The sequence below is a fragment of the Anas acuta genome, chromosome 9 (assembly GCF_963932015.1).
Source record: "Anas acuta chromosome 9, bAnaAcu1.1, whole genome shotgun sequence".
NCBI classification, from domain to species: Eukaryota; Metazoa; Chordata; class Aves; order Anseriformes; family Anatidae; genus Anas; species Anas acuta.
Window position 1 is genome coordinate 2,157,432 of NC_088987.1, and position 16,395 is coordinate 2,173,826.

At 35.2% G+C, this 16,395-nt stretch overlaps 1 protein-coding gene across 2 annotated transcripts in view; it reads right to left on the reverse strand.

The window, feature by feature from the left end:
* Positions 1 to 447: 447 nt before the first annotated feature.
* Positions 448 to 16,395, reverse strand: part of IFT80 (intraflagellar transport 80) — a 46,593-nt gene continuing 30,645 nt past the window's right edge. For both annotated transcript variants that reach the window (XM_068692146.1, XM_068692147.1), the window contains 11 exons: positions 16,049 to 16,167; positions 15,123 to 15,197; positions 13,346 to 13,509; positions 10,802 to 10,866; positions 10,113 to 10,248; positions 9,459 to 9,606; positions 8,518 to 8,689; positions 6,025 to 6,114; positions 5,754 to 5,926; positions 4,516 to 4,639; positions 448 to 1,732 (listed from right to left, as the gene is read on the reverse strand). In XM_068692146.1, the coding sequence (XP_068548247.1) occupies positions 1,619 to 1,732; positions 4,516 to 4,639; positions 5,754 to 5,926; positions 6,025 to 6,114; positions 8,518 to 8,689; positions 9,459 to 9,606; positions 10,113 to 10,248; positions 10,802 to 10,866; positions 13,346 to 13,509; positions 15,123 to 15,197; positions 16,049 to 16,167 (1,380 nt within the window). In that variant the 3' untranslated portion in view covers positions 448 to 1,618. The remainder of the gene's footprint in view (positions 1,733 to 4,515; positions 4,640 to 5,753; positions 5,927 to 6,024; positions 6,115 to 8,517; positions 8,690 to 9,458; positions 9,607 to 10,112; positions 10,249 to 10,801; positions 10,867 to 13,345; positions 13,510 to 15,122; positions 15,198 to 16,048; positions 16,168 to 16,395) is intronic.

The following is a 16,395-nucleotide window of genomic DNA, read 5'->3' on the forward strand; positions in this document are numbered from 1 at the left end:
CTTTTATATTTTTATTTATTTTGGTAATCCACGAGGACGCGCTAAAACCTCTTGTCACTTCTCTTCATTGCGTTTTAAGCAGCTGAGTGAATTTGCTGCTTCTACTGCACTTCCAGCTGGCCCAGGAATAGAAGATTGAGTTGAGATACTGATTTTTTTTTTTATCACTGCTAGCTTGGTTTTCACAAATTGCTTACATTGCATTACAAATATAAGCCAGGTTTTATAAATCTAACATTAAACATTTGTCATTAGTGACATTTTGGGCTCAATTCTGGAACTAGTTAAGTGCTTTCTGCAAGTCAATGGAAGATGAAGAAGGTGTTTGCTGTCACATATACTTGATGTACTTGAGAGCTTCAAAGGAGCTACACCAAAATTGTTGTTTTATTTAGCAACAAGGCAAATCAATTAGGAGATCACCTAATAATTCATCTGTTGGCTACATTTAAAAAAAAATAAAATGCTTTATTTGATTATTTTTATTATCAAATTGATAAACTGTGCAAAAAAGTGTCACGTAGTCATTTACAACACACAAGAAATTCACCTGATACATAGACATTTAACATTTTGATGGTAACATTTGAAGGATTACTCTAAAACATGAATAACCTGCTCACATCCTTATATTGGCTCACATCCTTACAAGGGCTTCTATAAAGAACATCTAACATATGCAGTTACTTTCTCATGTAGAAGACAAAAAAGTATGTATTGATGAAATAACACACATGTAAAAACAGTATTTTAAAATCAAATGCTTTGGGCTGAGAATATATGTGTAAAGCTCTTGCATATTTTAAGTGAATAAGACATTTTAACATTTAGGAAGCTCTGAATATCATTGTCAATTAAATGTGCTAGATGCTACAAAACCAACCCATAATGCTGTTTGTTATTTCAAACAACAGTCAAAGCAACTTCCATAGTATATTGAACAATTTACATGACCTTAGAAAATACTTTTTATTATGAAATTGTTTGCTGAGAGACAAACCTGAGTTGCTGAAGCAATCTGAAATCATATAGTGAAGAACTTGCTAATAGATAGATGTTAGCAGAACTATGTACAACCAGACAACTGCAATTGAAATATTCTTCTGTAACTGACAGGCTCAACCTCTTTTTTTTTTTTTTTTTTTAATTTTCAATGCTTACAGGTTGCTAAATTCATTTCAAGGCAATTTAAACACATCTTCTCAGAGACCCCTGAGGTTGCAGAAATAACCAGATTACAATAACCAGATTACTGAACTGGTTGCTTAAACAGGGAAATCGGTACTCAGCTAGGGGCAACAGATGTTAAACAATTTTTATGGTAATGAAAATTTAAAAGCTAATAATGGAAAGACAAAAATTAACTTTCCCTTTTTTCTTGTATGTACTTATTATGGATTACAGCGTAACTATTCACTGGAGTTAGGGCATCAGAATGTAAATCCTGCCCGAAGTGAGACTGTAGTAAATAATTCTGCCTGTCATCCAACAGTTAACAAGAACTACATCAACTCGAACTCCTGTTCCCTGCAAAATGTTCATTGATTTTTACTAGTTTGCCAAAATATGACAGTACAAAATACTCACGAAGCACTTACTAATATTGCCAAAAGGACAGTTATTGCTGCACAGTTACACTAGCTCTCACTGTGGCACTGGCTGCTGCTCGTTCTCTTTCTTTAGCAATTTCCATCTCTATTTTGGCTTTGATTTTATTCCAGTCAACTTCCAGCTGCAAGAAAAGAAAAGTGAGTACAACAAGGTCAAATAATATTGTGTAGATAGGTCAGACAGATAGGTTCACTGGCAGGAGAATCTGAAGTTATAAAGTGACCTTACTGCTCTTTATATAGCTCTTCATGGATGTCAACTTACACTAATGGAATGTGCCAAGGCACAGATGAGTTCTAGCAAACTGAGCTTTCCACCTTTAAAATTAAAAGAAAACTTGACATATTTTTTAAAATATTACATCTTACTGTGTAAAAAAAACCAACATTAAAACAGGAAAATAACTTGAATCAGCTTAAATCTAATTGTAATGAAATCTGTGTCCTCAGATTATACCTTTATCAATAATACATACAGTAGCATCTTTAGACTGTACCTAAAGTCCACCAAGCAAACTGTTGGCATATCACACCAGTTATTTGATAAAACAGAAATCAGACTTCTGCCTGAAATTTGCCTTCTATATCAAGAAGTGTTTTAGCTTTATTTAGGCCTTTCTCCAGCTGCAGAGAATTGTTGTCTTCTGGTTGTATTCTACTTCAGCGAAACTTCAGACAATAGATACAGTACAATATCCGTGGTACAGCTGGGTACAATAGTTGTCTTTGTATCCAAAAATGCCTAACAAGAAAGCATGGATCATGGTGCATTTGATGACTACAAAAACATGTCCAATAACTGGACAAAAAAGTAATTGCAAAGGTCAGCTTCCCTGCTGGAGAATGAAGACTGTCAAAGATAGGATGGGGAAAAAATCTCAACTGCTGCACAGGGAATTTCCAGAGTAGCTGTTATCCTGTTAACTAAGTCATGAAATAAGGAAGATTCTCTGCCAGGGAAGATGTAACTGCAATACCCACATTCTCATGTGAAAAGGTTAATCCCTCAATTCAGGATGCATTTGCTGGGTCCAGGTGCTTTGGATCTGATGACTGAAATCTTTATGGAGCTCTAAGAAAGAATGTGTTTGCTTTAACAGATGTCACGCAGATGCTAAACATACCACGGAAAGGGCTAATTCTACCATCCAGCCCAGAGAGCTACTTGCCAGTGAAGCCAACAAGCCTTGCCAGTGACACCTAGTAACTGCCAAGATATGGATTCTCAGTATACATATTAGGTACATAATACCTTATATATAAAGACGTGAGATATAACAACTAAGCACATTGTTTAGATTCCCTATCTGATCGCAGATCAGTGGTCTCAGCTGCAGTATAGAAAAGACCTTGGTTCTTAGGCCTGGAGGAGTTTTTGGTGGTGAGAAAAAAAAAAGTGAGATGTTTCTTTTCCCAGGGATGGAACAGCAACACAAGAACTTGATTTTCTCTTTGACGTCCTCGTCATTTTCTTCTAAATTTGCTGCTTGAGTTTGCCAGGCTGCGTTAGGAATTTAGTTAGCACAGTAGCCAACAGCATCAAACTGGCTTCATTAAGTAGGTCCCCTCCTAGCTTCAGATCCAGCAGACAAGACCTCCAGGACATGGATATGGAACACAGCTCAAGGACTTGTTGACTCCAGGAACTTCCCACACTCTAACACCCAATCTTCAAGACTGAGTGTAAGGTGAAACCCCTACACAGGCTCTACTCACATCACTCTGCTCACACCCTGTCACTGACAAGATGTTATTGCTTAGGAACCCTTCCAGCTCTCTTGATGATTTAAAGACAAGACAGTATTATCTAAAAAGTGTCCTTCAGAAGCATCAGGGGATTAATATGATTTTTGCTCAGTAATGGATCTAAAGTACATAGAAGACATACTTTTAGCTCAGCAGCTGAAAATGCTGCATAATAAGAGTGGTTGGAATTTGTTCTGTTATTTTTCTGCATTTTCTAGGTAAAGTACTGTAGAGCAGTTCATCAGGCAGCTAGATATTGTGCAGATTTTTATTCTTGCTTATGAAATGAAACATCCTCAGAAGTGCTAAAAGTTAATGACTTGCATTAGAAATCAAGCCTTGTTGGAAGTAACGGGCACTGTCCAATTAAAGGATCCGAGCTAACAGCTCAGACACAGCTCCTGATCCATCAGCTAGTGTGGCTTAAAGGATCTGCTGAAGTACGTCTGTTTTCACAGCTGCACCCTCAAAATGCTTAGGAACAGCAAGGGGAAGGGCAGGAGGGACATAAGGGCTGCTCAGTGAAATTGCTGTCTAAGGTACACGTGGTTCCTCTCATAAAGGTAACACACTGAAGATACTCCAGTGGAACCCGAGATACTTTTAGCTTATGAACAGTAAGACCTCTCCTCAATCTTTAAGATCTGTGAAATGCTAGTACATTGAAATAACCTAATGATTATGGAGAGGCTTTCCAGAGGTTTGAAGAAGTATTATATATAGCTATTTATCATATTTGGCAGAACAATTCATAGTCCACTCTTAATATATATATGGTTTCCTTCAAAGTTTATTATTGTTGCTATCCATAAAAGTATGTAAAAATGCTGAAGACATTTAAGAAGTCTGCATTCAGCCATACTAAGTTCTAGCTCCCTGTTTATAGAAAACAACTGTGCCTTCATTTGTACAATCTTTGCCAGATACTAAATATGTACATTCCATATCTGTGCCTTCAAATAAAACACATGCACAATGATGACTAGGCAAGTAGCCACACATCAAGCTATGAATTTGCACTCAATCAGATGTAAAAGCTTGAGATTTGTGTCCACATCTGAACCAAAGAAGGAAAAATGCAAAAATAACTCTGCCCTCAAAATGGCTACAAAGAACAGGCTGACCTAAAGCTGTAGGGATAATCCCAAGGAATACTTACACCTTCTGCATACTGCAAAAATCTTTTGTTTGTTTCTTTTTTACCGAAGTCCTCTAGGAACTTTTGTCGATAAGCCAGGACTGTGTCAACATGGGTCTTGTGCTTTACTGCTAGCTCTAGCGCCCTGGAATAAAACAGAAATGGACTTGTCAGGCTATATAAATGTTCTGGCACAACTACAATCACCACGGTTTTGCAAAACAATACACTGAACAGCATTTGGGCTGCAGGCAAAGATTCTTAATCTGTAGTGCCAAGCGGTTTCACATTAGTATCCATCACAGGTTGATGGGTTAAAAGTAGCCAGTGAATGTGACTGTCTGCTTTATGATGCACGCTATGAAAAATAGCCAACAATTTATTTCTGTTGACAACCTCATCACATCATTGGAGCTTGACAATAAGAGTCTTTATTTCAAAGAAATAGAAAAAGAATGCCTAGAGTTCAGAACTCTCAATAAAAGGAGAAAAATTAATCATTTTAATAACTTTATAATAGGAATGAACATATGCATTTATAGCATAGGCTACACAGCATCTAAGAATATTATATAGGTGGGAAAGATTAGCCATTGGACTAGGATAATTGATTGCCCTCATGTCTGCTTTTATCTGAATTGTGTAAGGAATACTTAACACTTGGAAAGTTTACTTTTTACATGATGCATATTAAGCAACATGATCAAAAATACAGATATGAGGGGGAAAAAATGTTTTGCCCACAGTGAAATGCACATAATAGCAGGGCAATTAGTAATAAATAGCCTCAGAAGATTCCTTTAGAAAACGTGGGTTCTTGTTTAAAGGAGAAATTCCTACTTTGTTTTCTCATTCCTCATTCATATTTCATCCACCTACACAGTGCTGGGAGTCCGAACAGCCACATACCTATTTTTAGCAACAAGACATTTCAAAACAGCTTTAGTTCTTTGGGGGTCACATACAATTTGAGGTATTGCTAGGGACTTTTCTGTGTTAACAACATAAAAAAGTAAAATGCTACTTAAACATGCTTCTAAGCATGTTTCAGACTTTTTATCACAGAATAATTTTATCTTCTAAATCTGATAGAAAACAATTAGTTTTACTTCTTCAGTTATTGTGTTGATCTTTTTACAGCTTGGAATAATTACAGACAGAAAATTAATGAGGAAAGCATAACACAGTTGAACTAAAAAAGTTTACAGGTTACCTTAGTACGACTGATTATAAATATATTGTGTTTAAAGAAATACTACCTATCCCAGTTGTAAAGATTAATGTTGACTTGAATAGCTTGATAAATAAGGCCTGTTTGAAGAAGCAGGGTTTCAGCTTCTTGTGTATTTCCACTGAAGAGGAGGGTATGAGCCATCCTTGACTCTTTTGATGGAAGATCTTTGATGGAATTGATATACTGAACTTTGTCAATCTGTCAACGAGATGTACAATAGTTTAATAAGGGAAATCAAATAATTAAGTAAATTTTGCAGCTATTTAACTCAGAAATGGTTAACTCCGTTCTCTTACCTCACCAATTGATGCATAGGCAATTTCTGCTGTAGCCATATCTTTATTGGCAACTGCCATAGCTGCTAAACATGCCCACATAGTTTGATCCTAAAATTAAAAAAAAAAAAAAAAGCAATCCCTCAAACTTTAAATATTTAGCATTATACCATGAATGACTTCTCAAAGGAAGTATGTAAGTCCTGAAAATAATGTAGAAAAATACAACATTCCTCAGTATGCCATTCACTGCACTGTGGTCTAAGCCTCTTGTTAGAAATCCACTATTTAATCATTTCTCAGATATTCCTCACTGAAATCTTTGATGTTGTGATTGGCTGAGACTGGCAGTGTGGCTGAATGAATCATTAGTTTTCACCCTCTCAGCCAGTAATGAACTCTTGCCATAGTATTATTTTACAACCTCATCACTGGTGTCCCCATCACTACTTGTGGAACTACACTGGACACCAGAGCACTGAGGAAGGTTAAAATAATTATTCTAACTTGGTTCATACCAACCTGGCTTCACAAATAACTACCGGAACCATAATGCTGACAATAGCAATAATTGTTCATTTGTAGTACAGGAACAAATTCTTGATAGTGGAACAGATTATGAATCTGCTGAAAAGTAAATAAGAGCTTCAAAATTTCCATCTTTCCGTCTCCTTTGTGATATTTTCACTTAATTTTATGTTTAGAATTAAGAATTAGTAAAGCTTGGTGGTAATGGTAATAATATTGTACCCTGATCTCTATTTTCATGCTTTTTGCTTTTTTTTTTTTTGTGCATTCTTAAAGAAACCCCATAAACTCAGAAAAACATCTAGGAAAATCCTAACATTTTCATATCCTCCTTTTTCACATTTAAATACACTACAACGAAAGACCTACTAATTAAGCATCTTAGAGTATCTTAAGATACAATATCTGAAACCAGCAGGTGGTTATGTATTCAAAAATTTAATTTTGAATGCACTTGTCAGCCCATATGCACTCTCCGAATTGTTTTTAAATGTTTTTGTTAAGTATGTTTGATAGTAAATTTGAAAATAAACTTTTTTTGTAATATAAATAGGTTTTTAAATGCTGCAGAGAGAACTGCTGATTTAAGTAAGAATAAACAGCCACATTGAGTATGCTTTAAACATATTCCCATATCCTGACTTGTAATCACTTTTGTATGAAAAAAATAATGGTAAGACCTGTAAAGTCAATGAAATACAGAAAGTTTACCTACAGCTACAGCTTCACTATCAACAGAAAGAAAAATACTATGAATATTAATTACTACTTATACAGACGTTTTATTTTCTATTTTTACAGATGGTGCAATTAGATTATTCAAGAAGTTAACACTATACTATGTTGGAAATCCCAGTTCCCACTAACGAATACTGGAATAGAAGCCTACTATTAGAAGGGCAAGACAAAAAAAATAATTATACTTCTCAATTATTTGGCTACGTATTGATTTATAAAGCAAATACACATTTAAGGTCATGATAATCATATGGAAATGCTAAGTTCTTTTCTAGGAGTAGCAAGCAGAGTAGTTAGAATAGCTAAAGCTACTCTGCCCTCATGAGCCCCCACCTGCACTACTGCGTCCAGCTCTGGGGCTCACAGGCAAGAAAGACACAGACCTGTTAGAGTGTGTCCAGAGGAGGCCGTGAGGATGACCAGAGGCTGGAGCACCTCTCCTGCAAAGAGAGGCTGAGGGAGCTGGGGTTGTTCAGCCTAGAGAAGAGAGGGCTCCAGGGAGACCTTATGGTGGCCTTCCAGGGGGCTGCAGGAAAGGAGGGACTGCCAGGGAGTGCAGTGACAGGGCAAGGGGTAATGGGTTTAAACTAAATGAGGGTAGGTTAAAATTAGATATTTAGAAGAAAATCTTCACTATGAGGGAGTGAGGCATGGGAACAGGCTGTCCTGAGAAGCTGGGGCTGCCCCATCCCTGGCAGTGCCCAAGGCCACACTGGATGGGATTTGGGCAGCCTGGGCTGGTGGGAAGGGTCCCTGTCCACAGCAGGGGCTTTGAGGTTCCTTCCAACCCAAACCAGTTTGTGATTCTATGATTTCTATGAAACAGGGGGAAGGAGGCATGGTTCAGTGGGATTTTTCTGTTTAAAGACTGCCAGACTCACCTCATCTGTTGCTGTTGCCTAAATACATACAAAAGAAAGCGAAGGAAAAAAAAGTGAAATAGAATATGAAAAAATACGAGACAACTGTATGTGGAGATACAGAATATTTTTAATCAGTTATATTACGGCCTATACCTTAAGCTTATTACTAGCTTCTGTGAGTACCAGTGCTTAATCCATTGGAGGTGAGAATAAACATAAGATCTGTATAATTTTTCACCACCAGCCCCTAATCATCAATAACAAAGCAACGTGGAAATAAGATCTAACATCTGACATGCAATCAGCATTATTAAAGTAATACTCGAAAACAAACAAAACACATCAGTGAAACTGTATCTGAATGTTGCTGATTATTAAAATTTACCTTGACGAAGCGACATAATCTGACAGCATCTTCCCACTTAGAACTACTAACATACTCATGAAGAATCGCAGGGTAAGGTGAAATATTAAGGTGAATAAGTGAACCATCTGCTCTTCTAATTGTTATTTGATTTCCTACAAAATGTACAATCTGGGGATTTTTGCTAAACTCACTGTGCAGAGAAAGAAAAGTCAGTTAATATTCACTTCTTTTTTACTGAAAAGAACATTAGCAACTTAAAGGAATCTTTGTTTTCAAAATTACAGTATGATTATACTTTATTTTCAAAGCATATACAAATATAAGTAACTAGTTATTCAACAGTTATACCTATTGTAGTGCTATTGTTCTCTAAAAATAAAATGATAGCTATGCACATCCACTGGCTGTTAGGCAAATGCAAACTGTGTATTTGTGCAAAAACTAGCTTATATATATTTTTCAGTAGAAATATATTTAGGCTCCCATAACTCTTAGAATGAAATTATGCATTCAGGCATTCTTTATGAAAAATTTCCTATCACATATACATGCTGAATATAACATGGGAAGTAAACACCATGAGCTAGAAATAACATTATGTGCAACCAGATGTCTTGACACTATTGATTTACAACAAATACTTTAAATAGATCAATTATCTTTTTTTTTTTTTAAATAACTACAACAATATTTTGAGATATCTGGTTAAAATTTTGCTTCTGCATCAAGATGTTATTGTACTTTTAAACTGCGCATCGATATTTCAGCTCCAAACTTTATGGTATACTTCATAAAACACTTTTTCTTCACTTCCTAATCAAATAATGTTAATGTTGAAGTAATTTTGAAAGATGCAACCCGGCTTCTCATCCTTCAACTGCCAAAACTAATATAATTCTTTAAGGAACGAGTAATCTAGTTAAAAAATATGCTATACTTTATATATGAGGACATATTACCTTGCATCTTTTTCATATAGAGTTTTTGTCAAAAGATCTTTATCTACATAGACTGTGTTGGGGTAGTACCAGACTGTAAAACGGGTATCCTGAATCCCACAAAGAATGTTAGATGTGTCGTTCCAAGCCAACGTTTGAACCATTGTTCCTTAATTTAAAGATAACAGAATAAGATTCAGTTGCACAAGAACCTTCAAAATAAACGTGTACTTCTTGAAACTCTACTGGAGGAGTACGTACTTTGTACTTACTGGATCATGCATCTGTCTACAGAACTTAGACTTTTAATTAAAAATATATAAACTGAAGTGTTTGCTTTTACAAGAAAACGTCTGAAATATTCTGTATTCAAACAGCTTGAATTATTCTGAAGAATACCTCCACCTGCTACATCCTCTTAGTTGCTTACCCTGTTATGCAGTAACAAGCAATTAAATGTTAACAACTCCTTTATATGTAACTTATGAAAGAGTTATCAGAATTTAGATAAAACGTATTAAAATTGTTTCTATCACTGTATCATCTGAAAGCCAATCTTTTTTTCAAGTCCAATCTCACTAATAATTACAAAGCAAAAGTTTGTCTCTTACACTAGATAAAAATCTGTTTCCCTGGTAGCATGCTGATTAATGTTATTTAGATTTTTTTTCTCACCTATTTTGACAATCTTCTGTTCTTTCCCAAACCTTTTAACTGAAGTGATATAAAGGTCTCTGTTCTTATCAATAAAAGCTATTTTTCTTTCACTTGTAAGTCCTTTCTGGTCCAAAGCAATCTCCACAATTTCTGTCTAAAAAGAAATATAAAAATATCTAATTTTTATTTTGGAATATCATATCATGGAAAACGTGATATTCAAACAAATGATTTACTAAAAACAAGACAAAACTCCTGAAAAACTGGATTGTGCAGACTCTTTGTTATGTGTCGTCTCTGTTGAATGAAGTATTATATAAATTGAATTTCATGCAGAGTAGGACAGAACTGCAGCAGAGAAGAGTTCAGAGTTTAATAATTTACTACAGAAGTCTACAGAAATAGAAAGGGCAGTCCAAAAGTAAAAGCAACATAACTGTTGATCCCCTCTGTAGTTTCAGTCTGTCATGTGCAAGTGAAAAACTCTCCTATACCTGAATACAACCTAGAGTAAATCCCTTGGTACATGAACACTGCATAGAGAATCTGACTTTTTATTTTATATGAGTCAGATAGAGTTATCAAGTTGCTCTGTATTAAGATCATAAACTTTAATAAGTTATTAAATGTATTAATATAAGGCAAATCATTATTGATTATTAATTTCAAAATATAACAGAAAAGAGACTTTCTAGGTTTTGTCTTACCTTATGTGTTAGAGGCTTTCCATCACCCAGTGGTTTTCCAGACAAAGCATCAAATATGTAGATAACTGAAGGACAAAAACATGGTTTATTAGTTAAAATCAACAGCTCTTTACAGGCTTTTCAATCAGTTCCATTTGTTTTCAGAGTGTAATAAAAATGTAAGTGGATACATATCACTGGGTGCTTAGTTTACCAAAAACCTTCACACTGTGGTCAAACAAGAATCTTAGTTTGGAAAATGCAGTCATTGTAGTCTGCTGAGCACAGGGAAGAATATTCTCATTTTGCAGTCAGAGTATTCTGTGAAAATTCCCAAACATTGTTATTTTCAGGGCACTGATAGCCACTGTAATACATAATGAGAAAATTAGCACTTTACTCCCTATTTAAATTCCAATTTAAATACTTGATTCAGCATCAGTTCTTGGAAAACACAAATGTGACAGCATTTCAGATGCTTGATAACACGTCCCACCTGAGGATTTGACATGCTACCTGTTAGCACACACTACAAAATGAACATGCATGCTCACTCCAAAGGATGGCGATGTTAACATGTTAATCCCGCTGCGTCTTTCTCTCACTAGGACACAGGATGTTGCTTTGAGGTCAGTGGTTATTTAGGCAGGAAAAAAAAAGAAACTGTAAGAGCAGGTGTTCAGAAAGCATCGGTCGAGTTTGCAGAGGAGGAAAAGAAAGGGTTTTGCACAAGCATTGCTCTTGGCAGCTGGTTAAATATACAAAAGAAAATGAGTTGTTCCTGAGAAGTGGTATTTCTCTCACTTTTATGCATGGCTCCCTGCACGATGTTTATTTTGATCTCACTGTACAAACCAATTCTGCTGCTTCTATAATAGCTATAGGAAGTGAGATTAATGGGGGTAAGAGAAATCTACTGTACCTAGCTGGCAAGTGAAATGGATTAACTTTGTAATCGACAATGCTTATTACAGTATTTCAGATGTATGATTTTTTGTATGTGTGTGGGTGGGGTTTTTTGTTTGTTTGTTTGCTTTTAATCTGGAAAACCTCAACGTTACTTAGAAGCTAAATGATCTCTTTTTTTATACCTATAATTTTAAAATATGAACAATAGGTGTTCTCTCTCTTTGACCATTCAGAGAAAGAACAGGTCTCGTGTGCCTTCAACACACACGGATTTTCATGGAATAGCTGGTCACAGCTAGGGCCAGGAGCTCCTTTTTGAGAACAAGCTCTCCTCCCTCTTCCGGCTTCCCTAGAGAATGAGGAAAGACACTAAGTGCACAGATACATGTCTTTTTTTTTTCTCTTTTTTTTTTTTCTGGATTACTGGAAGAGGGAGAGTATCCACATAACGACACTGAAGTTATGCCTGTCTGTGTTTGGGAGTAAATGGGCTTGTAAAGAGCTCCTGGCTCTGATGTGCAAACTGCTTCCTGCAGCACGCTCAGCTCTTAGATATTTCTATAATGCACTGCATTATGAAAAACAGACCTGCCCTCAAAATAGGGCAAAGAAAAAAATGCTTCTGCTAGGGTGAGTTGAGAAGAATAAACAGGCCTAGATAAGCCACAGCTTCCTGTGCCAAGAATCTGTTTTCCCATGTGCTGGCATATTATAAGGCTTTTTACCACTACTGGTGGGATTCGTAGCAAGAATAGGGAAAAATAAAAATACAAATCCCTGCTTATTAGCAGAACAGAAGTTGCTATCAATAGTTTCATTTGGTGAGCTTATTTTGAAAACATAGCCAGAAACCCAAGCTCTGTAAATTACAATTTTGATGAAGATTAGCCTGTTTGCAGAACTGGTTGACAAGATTTTTAGGACACTAATAGCAATGATTTGGATCTGGAGATGCTCTTGGGTTTTATTCAGGATGATGACCAAAGGAATAGGGCCAGAGAGTGGATTTACCATCAAAATCTGAAGTTTGTGTAGATACAGATACAGACAGCAGTCAGTATTCTTTTATGAATTTTCCATGTTTTCTTCATTTATCCATAATACTTCTGTTTTTATCCTAATTGCATCAAAGGTGTCAATATGGCAATAAAGGCTGTGTTATACATACTAATATATAAAAACCATACATACACTTGTGCAATATAAATACACAGAGTAAAAAAGGCTAGAAAAAAATCCAACTTTTCACTTATCTGTTTATAATTGTTCTGAAAACCACTTATTTCTTCTGAATAATTTGCACTAAGATATATTGTTCCTTATAAAAGTCCATTTTATTATTATGAAAGACCCACTGTGCAATATTTACTGCAAATATTCCATGGTTTTCCAATGTATTACATGCAGCTGGAAATTCGGAAACATATATATATATCGTTCATTTTTTTTAATCGAAGGTAGACAAGACCCATCATTTTTAAGTCATTTTTATTATATTATTATCTTTAATTTATACCATCAATAAATTCTTTATGCTGTATACTTACGTTTTATAATAATTATGCTAAGCATGGAAAACTAAGTTAAACGCACAGATGCTGAAAACTTCACAATAAATTATTAGCAAGCATGGAACTATCAGAACTGAGCACTTACCCTTTTCATCAGCTTTGTCTTTTACTGCCAGGGTATCATTACTCAGTGATACTGTCTGGGCATTTAAAATGTCTGTTCTCATTCCTGGAAATTTTGGAGAGGAAATTAATCTTCCTTCATAGGAATATAAATAAAGTCCTCCACCATCTACCAGAAGAAAATGCCTAAAAAAAAAAAAAAAAGCTAATTGTTTAATAATATAGAAAAGAAGGATGACCATTTCAACCATTTGAAGACAACTGTCTAATATCCTGCAAATGTTTTCAGTTAAATGACAATTTCTAGGCCTTACATAGCTGACACTCTAAAAGCTCTGAGCAGATGACTTCATTTCTAATGTGAATGTTATCTTTTTCCATAAGAAATATTTATTATCTGGAATTACTATGATTTTATCAGTTACAGATATTTTAAGATTTGATCTTATGACGCCTGATGACACAGCATATAACTACACACAGTATTCCCTGCACATCACCACACATGAGAACCCTGACCACTGGTTTGTGTACTTTGTGCATATATTTGAGTAAAAGCTCTAATATTTACAGCTAGCTTTGAAATAGTATTATCTGTATCATTTCCTTCACTATGACTGGATTATAACATAAAGAAAATAGAAGACACTGTTAGCAAACTGCTTGCCATCTGTTTAGATGTAGAGCTTCAGTGAAATAACTTATTTGCCAGAACACGTTGCAATCTTTTATATAGAATATAAATACTTCTGCATTAGGTAATTGTTAGGTACAGTATCTATAGTTCATAGACACAAAACACATCCATAAACCAACCAAACAAAAAAAAACAAACAGTTGGTAGACTCCCAACTATTGCCATTCTACGGTGACTCCCAGGGTCATGTTGGTGGCAGGGATGCTGACCTATTTTACTAAAATCTTGGGTTCAGTTCTGTGGAGTAGGGATCACCTTCACCGCCATAGAACCTGTATCATGTTTGCAAACTGTACTTTTAATTAGCAGCACAAAACTTCAAATTTATAATTCGATCTTCAGAATCCTGGCTACTTGCTTCCCCTTCCTGTACTGCAGTCTCTCTGCAGTCCAAGACACACGTGTTTAATCTGGGGCACTCAAAAACGCAGGGAGTATTACACTGCATTATGCTGGAAAAGTTGTCCAAGAATACTTGCCCATGAGAATTAAGACTAAAATTGAAACTGAAGATTTTTGAATTCTGCTCCTATTCATAGTCCTTTAGAAGACTCTCCTACAAAAGCACATGAAAGGATCTCTGACAAATGATTTTCAGGAAATACAGATTAAAACATTTGTAAACTCAGAAAAAAATATTGCAATTTATTGTAACTATAGTACATATATGTAGAAAAAACTATCATTTTTTTAAAAAATCATCATTTTTAAAAATTCATCATTTATTTTTTATTTTGCATACCTGGCAATGTTTCTAATAAAACTTGGAGGCCAAAGATAAATTCTATAAAATATATTCCACTTCAAAAAAGCAATATAGAACATAAAAAAGAGATGTTACTCTAATATAGGAAGATTTACTTTCTTCCATAAACGAGTATAACCATACACATGTAATACACGATAAAATTCATTACCACCATCACAGATATATGTCAAATACACTGGCTAAGCCTTCAGAAGCTATCTACCAATACTGTATATTTTTGTCTATTTCTAAAATCTCCTGTGTGATATTTTGTTTTGTTTCCTAAGAACTTGGTGGCAAAGTTTTTCAGAAACACATCTTAAGAAGTATCTAATGAACATTACAGTAAGCTACCTTTCTGCTTGTAGAATCAAAGTAACTGTTCCTTCCTTCAGGTCAAAAATAAGTGGTGTATTCCAGTTCTTTGTACTACAAGAAAAAGAAATTCATCATTTGTTAAAACCATTATCATAACATACCATTGTAAATACAAAGTTGAATTCACTAAGTAAAGCACATACATTTTAATCATTGTTATAAAGGGAGTTTTCCAACAAGGAAAATGGCATATAAGAAGCCAAGTAACACTGATAACTGTGCAGTATGATCCAGTAATACTTCTGCTTTCTTTTTTGCATCCCTTCACACTAGCTGTAGCTGACCTAGGAGTCTGAGTGAACAGCAAAATCATGTTTGTATGAAGCAAGTACATTTTTAAAGTACTTCTAAATTGCAGCTCAGCTCTTACAGTGATCTGGGGTCAGGATGCACGCCCTGGATTATTGTTCAACATCAGTCGTCTCGCTGAGCTGATTAGTTGCTTCAGCAGTAAACTTTAGATCTCAGCATATGAAACAGAGTATCATGTTCTTAAAAAATGATGTAGGATTGAATCATTCTGATTTTATTCCAAAAAAACTGGCATGCCAGAAGCAGTATTCAAATAAAGTCACTGGATGGAGTCACCTAATGGGGACAAATACATTTGCATCCAGCCATCATTACTGTTGCCTCTAGCTGAAAAGAGCAGAAATATTTGTAGCCACATGTTGGTGCATTGACTGGCTGTACAAAAAGCCAGAAGAGGCTGGAAGAAAGGAGGACAGAAGGAGGACAACTGTACTGAAATACATTTTGTTGTATATGATGCTAGACAGAATATTTCAATTAGTTTCAAAAACAAATTGGTCATGAACTACTGTACTTCAAATAAAGTTTCTGCTGCTTTCTTACAACAGTTAAATAAATTCAAAAAAGCTTCATGAATACGTGTTACTTACGAAAATACATAACACTGAAGAGAAGTTGAGGCAACCAAATGCCCATAGTTCAGAGAGGCCTTGATAACCCTGTCACGGAATTCCAGCAAATCAACGGCATCATCAAAAACGTTGTGCACCTAATCGAGAAAAATCTTTGGTTGAACAAAATGTCAATAAATTAAACGAAAATTATTGAATATGATATACTTTCTTATTATAAGCACATGCTGATACTGTTATGCCATTAGTAGAAGAACAGAATTATATTGGAATAGGCACTTTCACAGTACTGGTGGGAAACATAAAACATAAAGGTTCTATAAACTCTGAATAAACAATGAATATGCTTTTGAAACAAATTTTGG